Source organism: Schistocerca piceifrons, chromosome 4 (assembly GCF_021461385.2).
Source record: "Schistocerca piceifrons isolate TAMUIC-IGC-003096 chromosome 4, iqSchPice1.1, whole genome shotgun sequence".
Lineage (NCBI taxonomy): Eukaryota > Metazoa > Arthropoda > Insecta > Orthoptera > Acrididae > Schistocerca > Schistocerca piceifrons.
In genome coordinates this window covers 637,403,045-637,416,008 of record NC_060141.1, presented here as the reverse complement: position 1 = coordinate 637,416,008, position 12,964 = coordinate 637,403,045, and the positions used below count along the sequence as shown (strand labels likewise).

The window sequence follows — 12,964 nt, the reverse complement described above, 5'->3', positions numbered from 1 at the left end:
CACGGGCATCTTTTTTCCCCCTAGCTGATGCTGCAGCACCCATGGGAGCATCTGCATGTCTATTTTGCTGGACCCTTCCTAAATCAGTATTTTCTCATTGTAGTGGACACCTATTCCATGAGTTCCTATGTAGCACATCATCCATCCATGTCCACAGCAGCTGCTATTTCAACCCTGTCTAAGATTTTTGCAATTAAGGGGCTTCCGTATACCGTGATTATTGATCACAGCTCCAAGTTTGTGTCTTCAGAATTTGCTTCTTTTTGTCAGGCTAGTAGTGTTCGACGTCTCACAGCTCCCCCATTTAACTCTTGCTCTCATGATGAAGTCAAACGCATCGTTCAGATGTTTAAAGCTCAGATCCAGAAGTATGTATCTGGTGGGTCTTCTAAAGCTGCTTTAGATCCCCTTTTTTTTAAAAAAAAAAAGTTTGTACCATTTCACTCCGGTGGGGAACAAGAGCCCAGTGGAGCTGCTACATGGATGCCAACCGTGGACACTCCTTCAACTGCTTCATCTGCCAGCATCGCTGGCTCCTTGACTGTTCTGGCCGGGTGCATCTGTATGGGTAGATCGCCGGCCAAACCGCGTTCCTACCATCAAGCATCCTACCACTAGAAGGGAGGAGTGATGTAACTTTGCTCATGATGCACACGATTTCAGATAGTGCATGTCCTTGCAGTTCTCAGGCCTGCTTATAGAGGCCACCAGGGTTGCCCCCCTGTCCCGGCTCACTCTGATGAGCTGCCAGAGAAACAGCTTTATTGAAGCAGTCGCAAGCAAATGCTTGGCCTATTCTATACGCCATATTACTGTTGTCCAGTCAGTGTGTTTAGTACTACCCACAACCTGTGTCTTACATGTAGCTCTATAAAGTACCGTGTTCCATAAATTGCGTTTGTGCTTGTAATAACATCCTCAGTTACAGGCACTCGTTTGCTAAACCCAGATTGCAAATTCTTTTTTCAAACCACTGCCATACTGAAAGCCTTTTGGGATCTATGGCATTTTGGTATTAAGTGCGAACGCGGTTCCAGTCCTTGTCCTGGGGTGGAGCCCACTGCCACCCTGGATTCTGAAGAGGACCATATTTAGTTTTTAGTTGCTGCAGTATAAGCTAGAAAGTACCCCACACTCTATGTTTAAATTAAGTTTTTATATCATCTTATGTGAACACTACAGGTATTTCTCGTTTTGACTGATGGACATGGCTGCTCAGCAATTGACTCCAATTGTGTTCCCATAATACGCTTTCCAAATGACTTCAGTTTCTATAACACAGAGGTGACAGATTCTTGAGAGCAATGGCACAAGTGAAATATTTTCAAGCTTCGAAATTCCTCTTCGAAATTCCTCTTGTGTTCTGAGTACCTATGTGCACTGCAAGCCACCTAGTGCTTGTATCCTAAAGGGGAATCAATCCAGGACACTTTTTTTCACCTACAACAAAAGGAGGTGATACAAGGGTATGCGATAATTCAGCACAATGAATTGGCTGATATAGTACCAAGGAGGCCTGTGCAATACTTGCAGTACCAAATTGTAATATCCCCCAATATGCTGTAACACTGCTATTGAGAAGCAGGACACACATCATTAAGAGGATGAGAGGCTGTAAGAATGGGAAAATATGTTGATGGAGCCAGTGCCCAGCAGGGGTAAAGCTCCTTCCACTGGTGAGAAATGAAGTAATGTTTACTCTCCTCCAGATTGTGTCTGTACCATATGAACATAAGTGTGCTACATTTTCAAAGAGTACACCTCATTCATTAAAATAAAGGTAGTTAATGGTTTGATTGAGAAGTTGTCTTCTGTTATAGAGGTAATACGCAAATTGTTAAATGGCTATTATCAAACCTTTGTCCCTCTTCTCAGCTCTTTCTATAATTGTTTGGAGAGAAAGCTAGCATAGTCCTCAATTCGGCTAGTCCAACAAGTTTTTAATATTATTTTTGTAGCTCTTTATTCTTTTGGAAAATCTGTTTGTGCACTTGTCTTTTTAAGTGTTTTCTTTAGCTTATGATTTTATGTAATTTATTCTCTGTGAACCGTTTTAAGTATTACCTGTATGGGCATTGTGTTATACCCTATGATTAAATAATAACAACAAAAGATCTCTCTCTCTCTCTCTCTCTCTCTCTCTCTCTCTGTGTGTGTGTGTGTGTGTGTGTGTGTGTGTGTGTGTATGGGCAGGTGCGTGCGCGCTTGTGTGTGTAAGTTGCATCCAACAGGCTATTAAATATTGTTCTAATTAAAAGAAACTGAAATATTTTCCTTGTTCCTTAATGAGATATGATGACAGTATAATAGCAACATCTTGTGTACCTACTTACTTTATGTAATGGAAGGAAACATTCCACGTGGGAAAAATTATATATAAAAACAAAGATGAGGTGACTTACCGAACAAAAGCGCTGGCAGGTCGATAGATACACAAACAAACACAAACATACACACAAAATTCAAGCTTTCGCAACAAACTGTTGCCTCATCAGGAAAGAGGGAAGGAGAGGGGAAGACGAAAGGAAGTGGGTTTTAAGGGAGAGGGTAAGGAGTCATTCCAATCCCGGGAGCGGAAAGACTTACCTTAGGGGGAAAAAAGGACAGGTATACACTCGCACACACGCACATATCCATCCACACATACAGACACAAGCAGACATATATTTAAATATGTCTGCTTGTGTCTGTATGTGTGGATGGATATGTGCGTGTGTGCGAGTGTATACCTGTCCTTTTTTCCCCCTAAGGTAAGTCTTTCCGCTCCCGGGATTGGAATGACTCCTTACCCTCTCCCTTAAAACCCACTTCCTTTCGTCTTCCCCTCTCCTTCCCTCTTTCCTGATGAGGCAACAGTTTGTTGCGAAAGCTTGAATTTTGTGTGTATGTTTGTGTTTGTTTGTGTATCTATCGACCTGCCAGCGCTTTTGTTCGGTAAGTCACCTCATCTTTGTTTTTATATATACTTACTTTATGTTATTAATAATGCCACATAGACTGATTTGAAAACACAGTGCCAAATATCTTGCATTAAAAGCCCTCCATTTTGGAAGTTAAGACATCAGTTTGTTTTAGAATTTGCCACGAGGCTTACACAGGAAAACAAAATAGCAATTTTAATATGATTCTCCAGTTTTTACACTGTTACACTGTAACAATAAATTAAATTTGGGTGAGGTAGAATATGCAGTTCATGAATTTTTGCCATGAAGAGCTTCTTGATTTTTTTCGCGGATAAAAAAGTGATTTCATTGTCCCTGTGTATCTAATATGAATTATATTATTTCTATCTATCCCTTTCCAAGATAGTCAAAATTAAATTTTACATGGCTTGGAAAGACAGCTGGGATTCATTTATATTGTTCAATGATATTCCGTTTTAAAGCGTGGTCTGTTTTCGATACCGTATATTATTTTGGTATGCATTTACAATGGTATCGAAGCCCATTTTCCAAGCATCTATTCTATGTATTGGTTTGCTACTGCCAACAACATGGATCAATGGCTCACATTGGACTCACAGGCAGGAGGAATGGGCTTCAAATCTATGTCTGCCCCTTCAGATTTAGTTTTTCCGTCATTTCCATAAATTGTTTAAGGAATGTGCAATTAGTTCCTTTAGAAAAAGTGACATGGTGAGTTTTCTTCCCCATCCTTCCCCAGTCATAGCTTGTGCTTCATCTGTGGTAACTTCATTTTCAATGGGGTGTCAAACAATGAAAATGCGACAATAAACTGTGCTCGGGGTTTATTGATGCTGTACTGTATCTCTTTTTGATGTCCGATTTTTGGTTATATAACAAAATATTCTACAAAACTTGACAGTGAATTTAAAATCCTTAAGCCAGTCAAGTGAATAAAAATATTGTAATAGTCACTGTGAAAAGACCATTCACTATCTTCCTTAAATGTTTCTGCCAAAGGCCTCTCACAGACATCATCACCGTAAACAACAATTTATATTACTGGTATATTAAGACCATTTAGTAGTCCAGTATATCCTCTGAAGTTTTTTGTTTTGTTTGGAATATAGATAAGGGTGATTTCTGTTTGGCACAGTATTTTAAAACCTAGTAAATAACGAATTCAGTACTTACTGCACACTTAAAAATTAATTGGATTAATTTATGAAAATGTAATGTGTGTCACATTTTTTCAAAACGTTTATATTTTCAGGTTGGTTCCCAGCAAAGTTTGTGGAGCTGCTGGATGAAAGAAGCAAACAGTACTCATGTGCAGGAGATGATAGTGTATCGGAGACTGTAACAGATTTAGTCAGAGGGACACTGTGTCCAGCAATAAAGCAAGTACTGGAGCATGGCATGAAGAGACCAAGTTTTCTAGGTTTGTAGTGATGTATTAATTTCACATTATTTTGTGCTCAGCTGATAGTGAGAAGCATGGACACATTAAAAAAATCTACAAATGGCAAATCACAATGCAATCCATATCACATGAGAAAAACAATCTGTGGGCCTTTTTAATTTTAATTTCAATCAAACAATGGAAAATCCTGGATGGACTGTAACAGTATTATGAGAAGGTAGGTTGCTACCCACCATATAATGGAGATGCTGAGTCGCAGATAGGCACAACAAAAAGATTTTCACACTTTCGGCCAAGGGCCTTTGTCAACAATAGACACACATACACACACACACACACACACACACACACACACTCTCAGGCAAACGCAATTCACACACACGACTGCAGTCTCAGGCAACTGAACCCACACAGCGAGCAGCAGCACTGGTGCATGATGGGAGTGATGACTGGCTGGGTGAAAAGAGGAAGCTGGTGTGGGGAGGGGGAGGGATAGTGTAGTGGGGATGGCAGACACAGAAGTGCTGCAGGTTGGGAGGGGGCGGGGCAGGGGTGAGGTGGGGAGAGGGGGGAGGGAAGTAGCAGGAAAGGAGAGAAATAGAGAGAAACAAATAAATAAAAAGTAAATAAAAAAAGACTGGGTGTGGTGGTGGGATGACAGCGGTGTATTGCTGGAATGGGAGCAGGGAAGGAGCAGGATGGGTAAGGACAGCGACTAATGAAGGTTGAGGCCGGGAGAGTTACGGGAACATATGATGTACTGCAGGGAAAGTTCCCACCTGTGCAGTTCAGAAAAGCTCGTGTTGATGAGAAAGATCCATATAGCATAGGCTGTGAAGCAGTCATTGAAATGAAGCATATCATGTTTGGCAGCGAGTTCAGCAACAGGGTGGTCCACTTGTTTCTTGGCCACAGTTTGTCATTGGCCATTCATGCGGACAGACAGTTTGTCGGTTGTCATGCCTACATAGAATGCAGCACAGTGGTTGCAGCTTAGCATGTAGACCACACGATTAGTTTCAGAGGTAGCCCTACCTTTGATGGGATAGGTTATGTTAATGACTGGACTGGAGTAGGTGGTGGTGGGAGGATGTATGTGGCAGGTCTTGCATGTAGGTCTATTACAGGGGTATGAGGCATGAGGTAAGGGATTGGGGGCAGGGATAGTGTAAGGGTGGATGAGTATATTGTGTAGGTTCGGTGGATGGCAGGGAGGGATGGGAAGGATAGTGCGCAGGACATTTCTCATTTCAGGGCACGACAAGAGTTAATCAAAACCCTGGTGGAGAATCTAATTCAGTTGCTCCAGTCCTAGGTGGTACTGAGTTACGTGAGGAATGCTCCTCTGTGGCCAGATGGTGGGGCTTTCGGAGGTGGTAGGAGACTGGAAAGATGAGGCATGGGAGATTTATTTGTGTACAATATTGGGAGGATAATTACGGTCAGTGAAGGCAATTAGTGAAGGCTTCGGAGAGATCCTCGGTATGCTCGTTACTGCAGATGCAATAGCCATGGATGGCTAGGCTGTAAAGAAGGAACTTCTTGGTATGGATTGGGTGGCAGCTGTCGAAGTGGAGGTATTGCTGGTGGTTAGTAGGATGGAGGTACTGATGTAGCCATCTTCGAGGTGGAGGTCAACATCTAGGAAGGTGGCTTGTGGTTGAGTAAGACCAGGTGAAGCAAGTGGGGGAGAAGTTGTTGAGGTTCTGGAGGAATGTGAATAGGGTGTCTTCACCTTTGATCCAGATAGCAAAGGCGTTGTTAGTGAATCTGAACCAGGTGAGGGGTTTAGGATTCTGGGTGTTTCGGAAGGATTCATCTAAGTGGAGGAAATGGTTGGCATATTTTATACAGGAGCTTAGGTTCCGGGTAATAGGTTGAAGGTATTGGTCTATGAGAGCAGAGATTCTCTCAGTGGGGGCACAGTAACCGGCCACAATGGGGCAACCTGGTCGGTTAGGTTTATGGACTCAGGAAGCATGACGAAGGTAGGAGTGCGGGGAGTGGTAGGGGTGATTAGAGAGATGGACTAGGGGGAGAGGTTCTGGGATGGGCCTGAGGACTTGAGTAGTGACTGGAGATCCTGCGCTGGATTACTGGAATGGGATCACTTTCTCTCTGTTTCTCTCCTTTACCGCTACCCCCCCCCCCCCCCCCCCTTCTCCCCACCTCTCCCCTGCCAACCACTCAACCTGCAGCACTTCAGTATCTGCCATCCCCACCATACTATCTCTCGCACTACTCGCCCCAGCCCTCCTCCTTTCCTCCACCCAGTCACCACTCCCATCGGGCACTGGTGCTGCTGCTCGCAGTGTGGTTTCAGTTGCCTGAGACTGCAGTCATGTGTGTGAGCTGCATTTGCGTGAGTGTGTGTGTGTGTATATGTGTCTGTTGTTGACAAAGGCCATTAGCCGAAAGCTTTAAATATGAAAATCTTTTTGTTGTGCCTATCGGCGACTCAGCATCTCCGCTATATGGTGAGTAGTATAATTTTAATTTCACATAGTTCAGAAAAAATATATCTCTTACCGTCACCGTATAACACAAAGGATACTAAACTGAATTCATGACTTGACCTACAAGAATAAGAGATCATATGTGTTAGTCAATGATTGCATTAAAATATGTTTTTCTGGGGCATGGTATTTATGACAGCAGGTAGGCTATGAAATCTCCTTCCGGTTGAACATCTTCAGCTATTAGTGGATTTTAAAGTATAGTAAGATTTTTATTCAGTATTTAACAGAAGAATAACACATTTCAATTAACAGTGGGAGAAACATCAAAAAGTTGTGGTATTTAAAAAAAAATTAAAAAGATAGAGAGAGGAGGGATTAATGGCAGCCAAACACCGTTGCAAAAATAAGAAGCAGGAATTGAAATTGTGATAGTTGAAATTGAAACCATGAACCAATTGAAGGTTACAGTCGGATAAAGAGATGTACTAAAATAACTATTTCATAGTATATGCTGAGTAACACATCTTCTGTGGATACTGGTTATTTCGAATTTTTGCATCGATCCAAGTGATATTAATGATTTTTTTTCCCCTCATAAGCATTTTGTGTCGGGTATGTCAGGGCTTATTTAAGGAAATGAGCTGATTCAATATTTCTTAAAATAAGTAACCAAGTCTAAATTTAAGTGCATGATTTATAGATTGTAGACACTGCGATAATAATTTCACATGAAGTCATGAATCCATTTGTTAGCAAAGAAATTATATGTAGACTAATAACAAAAACTGGTGATACATATCAACATGATAAAATTGGAACTACTCTGACATACTTAATTTATTTAAGAGAGAACTGCACATTCCCCAGGTAGAAAAAAAAAAAGTTACAGGATTTATGTACGCAAATTCAACCATGCCTAGATCAGCAGCTGTACTCAGTCAACATAAGAACAGAAACACCACAAGAAGAACTTGGCATAAACTTAGAGCAAGTGATCAGAAAATGCTCAGATGAAATGGTACAGAACTCTTGAAAAATGTATTAAAATATTTACATAAATTAATATGATAGTGGAATAGGAAAAGGGCAGCTTGCAAGTCTTCAGTCTGTATGTTGTTACTAAGAAACTACCTATCTGCCCTGCAGTAGTCATTGAATTTCATGTGTAATCCCTCAAGATAACACAACACAATGACTGACACAACAAACTTTATTAAGTCTAGAAAACAACTTATTATAATGGGTACACTAGCCATGGAATGGCTCACAGTGTCTGATGATGATGATGATGATGAAATGAAGAAGGCAACACAAACACCCAGTCCCGGGCAGAGAAAATCCCCAACCCAGCCAGGAATTGAACCCGGGACCCTGTGATCCAGAGGCTGCAACACAAGCCACGAGCTGCAAACAAATAATAAGTCTGATAACACACATGCAGAGGTTGACATGTATCTGAGTTTAAGCTGGCCGGGCACATCTCTAAAAGCTGTCAGTTATCCAGTGGTATGCGCAGACAAAAGGCTGTGCTCTCATCCAAGAGCAGGAGCCTCAGATGGTTGTCAGGCTTCTAGCTGTATCTGCTGACTTCTGTAGTGTACCTTATGACTATGCACTCAAATCTCAGGCATGGATCTATATGGGGTTACTACATATCTCATGCAAATAAATAGGACAACCACAACAGAACATGCTCTGTAATAAACTTTCATATATAATAAAGATTGTTCTAACCCTCAAAATGACCTTTCTACTCAACTTCACTGAAATGCGCAATTGTGCTATGTACACTTGTTCATTTATATATCAACCTAGTACGGGACTTTTCTGTTAATCAAATGATTTTGTATTTTGAAATGCTTACCAATAAAATAATAGAAAATCACATGCCTTCTCAAACCTCTCACCGAGTAAAGGAAGTGTTGAATAGTTGACAGGTGCATTAACAAACAGCTGAGCATTGTGTTCATCTTAAGATGGCCCAGTAGTGTTCAGATTTTACCTCTCGCTCCATTTTTATGTGTTAGGTATGCATCTTTACTCATTTTATTATTATGTGAACAAAGGTAGATAGATGAAAACAGTCTCCCATGCTCAGAATCACTGGAAACCTGGTCTTTTACAGGCACTGTTTCTTCTGAATAAGTTATCCCAGCACACACCTGTATAGTTCTGTCATTAGAGCAATGTCCACAAAACAGGAGGGTCTAGGATCAGACCCTGGTATGACCAAGAGAGTTAATCTATCAGAAAGTTTCACAAGGGTACATACTCTGCTACAGAGTGAAGGATTTATCTTGGAAACCCCTTGTACATTAATGATGAAATAGCCAGTGTTATATTGCTAGAGAAGGCCGAAATGCACGCTATAAGCTCACGCAGGATGGCGTGAGGTCTGAAACAGGCTACGTAATGAATGCTATAAAGAAAAGTACGTAGCTTCTGGAATACTTAACTTTAATCCATCATTTGTATACATCGTTCTTGATGAGACATGCTTCATACGATAACTATTAATTGCTATGGCGCCTTGCTAGGTCGTAGCCATTGACTTAGCTGAAGGCTATTCTAACTATCTTCTCTGCAAATAAACGAGGCTTCGTCAGTGTTGCATCACTAGCTAAGTCGTCCGTACAACTGGGGCGAGTGCTAGTAAGTCTCTCGAGACCTGCCGTGTGGTGGCGCTCAGTCTGCGATCACTGACAGTGGCGACACGCGGGTCCGACATGTACTAATGGACCGCGGCCGATTTAAAGCTACCACCTAGCAAGTGTGGTGTCTGGCGGTGACACCACAGCCAGGATACACAAAAACAGTGAGTTTGAGAAGAGAAAAGAGGCACAGGAGAAAGGAAAGGGTGATTATTACTGTATTTCATACACAAATTTTTCATCAAAGCAAATATGCAGAGTGCATTCATAAAATTCAAGTTTTTTAATCAGTATGGTTTTCACATAGTGAAGAAGGGAGAGGGGGGCGTTGTGTAAACTTTAAACAGTTGGGCAGAACTTGTCTCAATGACAGGCATTACAAAACAGGACAAAATATTTAAGTCCTCTTTTGTTCGTGAATCTCAGGTGATTCATTTGGACTCATAAACAGTTTACGTAGCTTCTTCTTCCTTCCTTTCCCTCTTATGTCCTAATGAAGAATCTGTGTTCTGAAAAGTTTAATTTATTTGTCTTTTAGTCTTTAGAAATTAAGCATCAAATATAAGTATTTATAAAAACAAATAATGGAATGCGTAAAGGTAACAGCTTACTGTATAGTTGAGGTATTGAATCATTGCTAGGCACATTAACAAGACAGAACACTGTTGCAATTTTGAACAAATCCTTTTCAGAGCTGACATATTACACAGACACGTGCACGGCAACTTTGTCTCCCAGCCTGGATAAGTGTGTGTGTGTGTGTGTGTGTGTGTGTGTGTGTGTGTGTTTTCTGTTAGTTCTGAAAGAGGGTTCATCTGAAAGCTTAACAATGTTTTCATGCCCATCAATGATTCAATACCTCAAAATTACTGTGAGTTATTACCTTTACTCTTTCCATTATTTATATTCTACCAATGATTTTCCTTTGGCACATTAATATTAAAAACAGTATATTTTAGATTCAGCATTAACATTGTTTACAATAACGTCAATAATCATATGTTTTACATTTTGCAGGTGGCCCTTGTCATCCATGGCTATTCATTGAAGAGGCAGCTACAAAAGAAGTTGAAAAAGACTTTAATTCAGTTTACAGTCGCCTTGTACTTTGCAAGACTTATCGATTGGATGAGGATGGGAAAGTTCTCACTCCTGAAGAGGTTAGCCAACACCTATTTCAAACAATTACAGAGATACTGTCACCATTCTTTCATTGAACGATTTATTAATTAAGAATGAAAGCGAAACCATGAATAATGTAATATATTTGTTTATGTGTCCAGGCAACTTTCAGTGATAGCCTTTTAATTTTCAAATGTTAATCAATGCAGGAGAATAGTTGTATTTTGTATTTTATAAAAACACAGCATGTTTGCAGCAGTTTGTTGTAATTTTATATTGTTACATGTATTGAGACAAAATTGAAGATGTGTCACCAGCAGACATGCTCATTAAGTAATTGAAGGTAAGGCCCAATGATAAAAAATCAGACATATATAATGAGTACAGGGGAACATCAAACCAGCATTTGCTTCCTGGGTAGGAAACAGTGATGCATGCTGTTTTTTGATGTGGGTGGTATCATGAGACCCTAGTTAACTGTCTCACAATGAAGACAATGTTTCAAGCGTACAGAATCCTAACATGATATGACTCAGAAGAAAGATATGTACTGATCAGCTGCTGAAACACTGACAAATGGAGCATGACTAACAGAGGCACAGACATGTGTTTATAAATTAGCTATGCAACATTAATCTTTAACTGTGAAAAATATTGTGAAAAGGAAAGCTGCTACTCACCATATATCAGAGATGCTGAGTCGCAGATAGGCACAACAGAAAGACTGTCACAAATATAGTGTTCGGCCAATATGGCCTTTGTCAAAATTAGATGACAAACACACACATACACACTCACGCAAATGCAACTCTCACACAAATGTATGAGGATTCATAATACCATGTAATGCTCTGCTACTGTGCCAACGTTCAGTGCCAATGGTCACGTGCCCATTTCAGTTGTAGTTGACAATGTCATGGTGTTAACATTGGCACATGCATGGGTGGTCAGCTGTCGAGGACCATTGTAAAGTGTGTTCAATGCACTGTGTGTTCAGACACACTTTTACTCTGCCCATCATTAAAGTCTAATGTTAGTCCTGCCACAGTTCACTGCCTGTCCTGTTTTACCAGTCTGCTCAGCCTATGACGTCCAACATCTGTAATGAGGGTTGGCCACCCACTCACTACGTCTGGACAAGGTTTCACCGTAGTTTCGCCACGTGTTGAAGACATTCACCAGAGCACTCCTCAAACATCCGACAAGTCGTGCAGTTTCCAAAGTGGCGACCCTCAGTTGAACATCAAATAGGTCACGTGCCTTCACACAGACAGCATGCTCACTGACACTACATGCACCGTGCGTGTGTCTGACTAGCAGTCATTCCTTGCCAAGTGACACTGCTATCGCTTGGGTGGGTGTATATGGATAGTAGGCTGGTGAGCATAACATTCCAGCCGATCAGTGTATATGCCAGCAGAGTAACATATGTAGGTGCCAGAGGGAAAGTAATAATCACTTCAAATTGTGATAGACGATAGATGTGTGAGCAGAATTGATTTAGAATAAGCTACAATATATTATGAGAAAGGATAGACTACTAATCATCTTATAGTGGAGATGTTGAGTTGTGGACAGGCACAACAAAAAGACTGCTAAAGAAGTAAGCTTTTGGCGGAAAGGCCTTCTTCTGAAATAGACAAAATGCGCAGGCGCGTGTGCACCCCCCTCCCCACCACACACACACACATGCACCCATTCAAGCAAACACAACTCACACACATATGACCACTGTCTCTAGCTGCTGAGGCCAAACTGTGAGCAACAGCACGCTTTGGGGAAGCAATCTGGGTGATGGGGCGGGGGAGAGGAGGGGTGAGGAGGGGGAAGGATTGCAGAGTAGGGGTGGGTGGACGATGAATTGTTGCTGGGAGCATACAGGGATGTGGTGGGGAGAGGATAGGGCAGCTACTGCAAACGAGAGGTGAGATGGAGGACTTCTCCCATCATGCAGTGTTGCTTACAGTCTGGCCTCAGCAGCCAGAGACAATGTGTGTGTGTGTGTGTGTGTGTGTGTGTGTGTGTGTGTGTGTGTGTGTGTGTGTGTGTGTATACCATTAAGGTACATAGGATACATTTTACAGTGAGACTACAGACATGGAAAAATAGAATGGAGAGAGGAAGTGTGATTAATGTTGAATAGGGGCAAGTACGCTCCAAACACCACAAAGGAAGCTACTACTGCTTGTATTTCAGAAGAAGGCCTTTTGGCCAAAAGCTTACTTGTTTTGCGGTCTTTTTGTTGTGGCTCTCTGTGACTCAACATCTTCACCATATGGTGAGTACCAATCCGTCCTTTTTCATAATACGTCATTATTCCATCCTGGATTTTCAATTGTTAGAATAAGCAGTAATGTGCTAAAATATAATTCAGAATATCTAGATATGTATTTGGCTTTTGCTTCT

At 41.3% G+C, this 12,964-nt stretch overlaps 1 protein-coding gene and 1 long non-coding RNA gene across 2 annotated transcripts in view; one reads left to right on the top strand and one right to left on the bottom strand.

The window, feature by feature from the left end:
* LOC124795181 overlaps positions 1-12,964 on the bottom strand; it is a 64,177-nt gene that overhangs the window by 8,756 nt on the left and 42,457 nt on the right. The window lies entirely within an intron of this gene.
* The window catches only part of LOC124795180 (small G protein signaling modulator 3 homolog), a 161,538-nt gene that overhangs the window by 141,303 nt on the left and 7,271 nt on the right, over positions 1-12,964 (top strand). The window contains exons 13-14 of the mRNA XM_047259080.1: positions 4,177-4,344; positions 10,454-10,596. Of these exons, the coding sequence (XP_047115036.1) occupies positions 4,177-4,344; positions 10,454-10,596 (311 nt within the window). The remainder of the gene's footprint in view (positions 1-4,176; positions 4,345-10,453; positions 10,597-12,964) is intronic.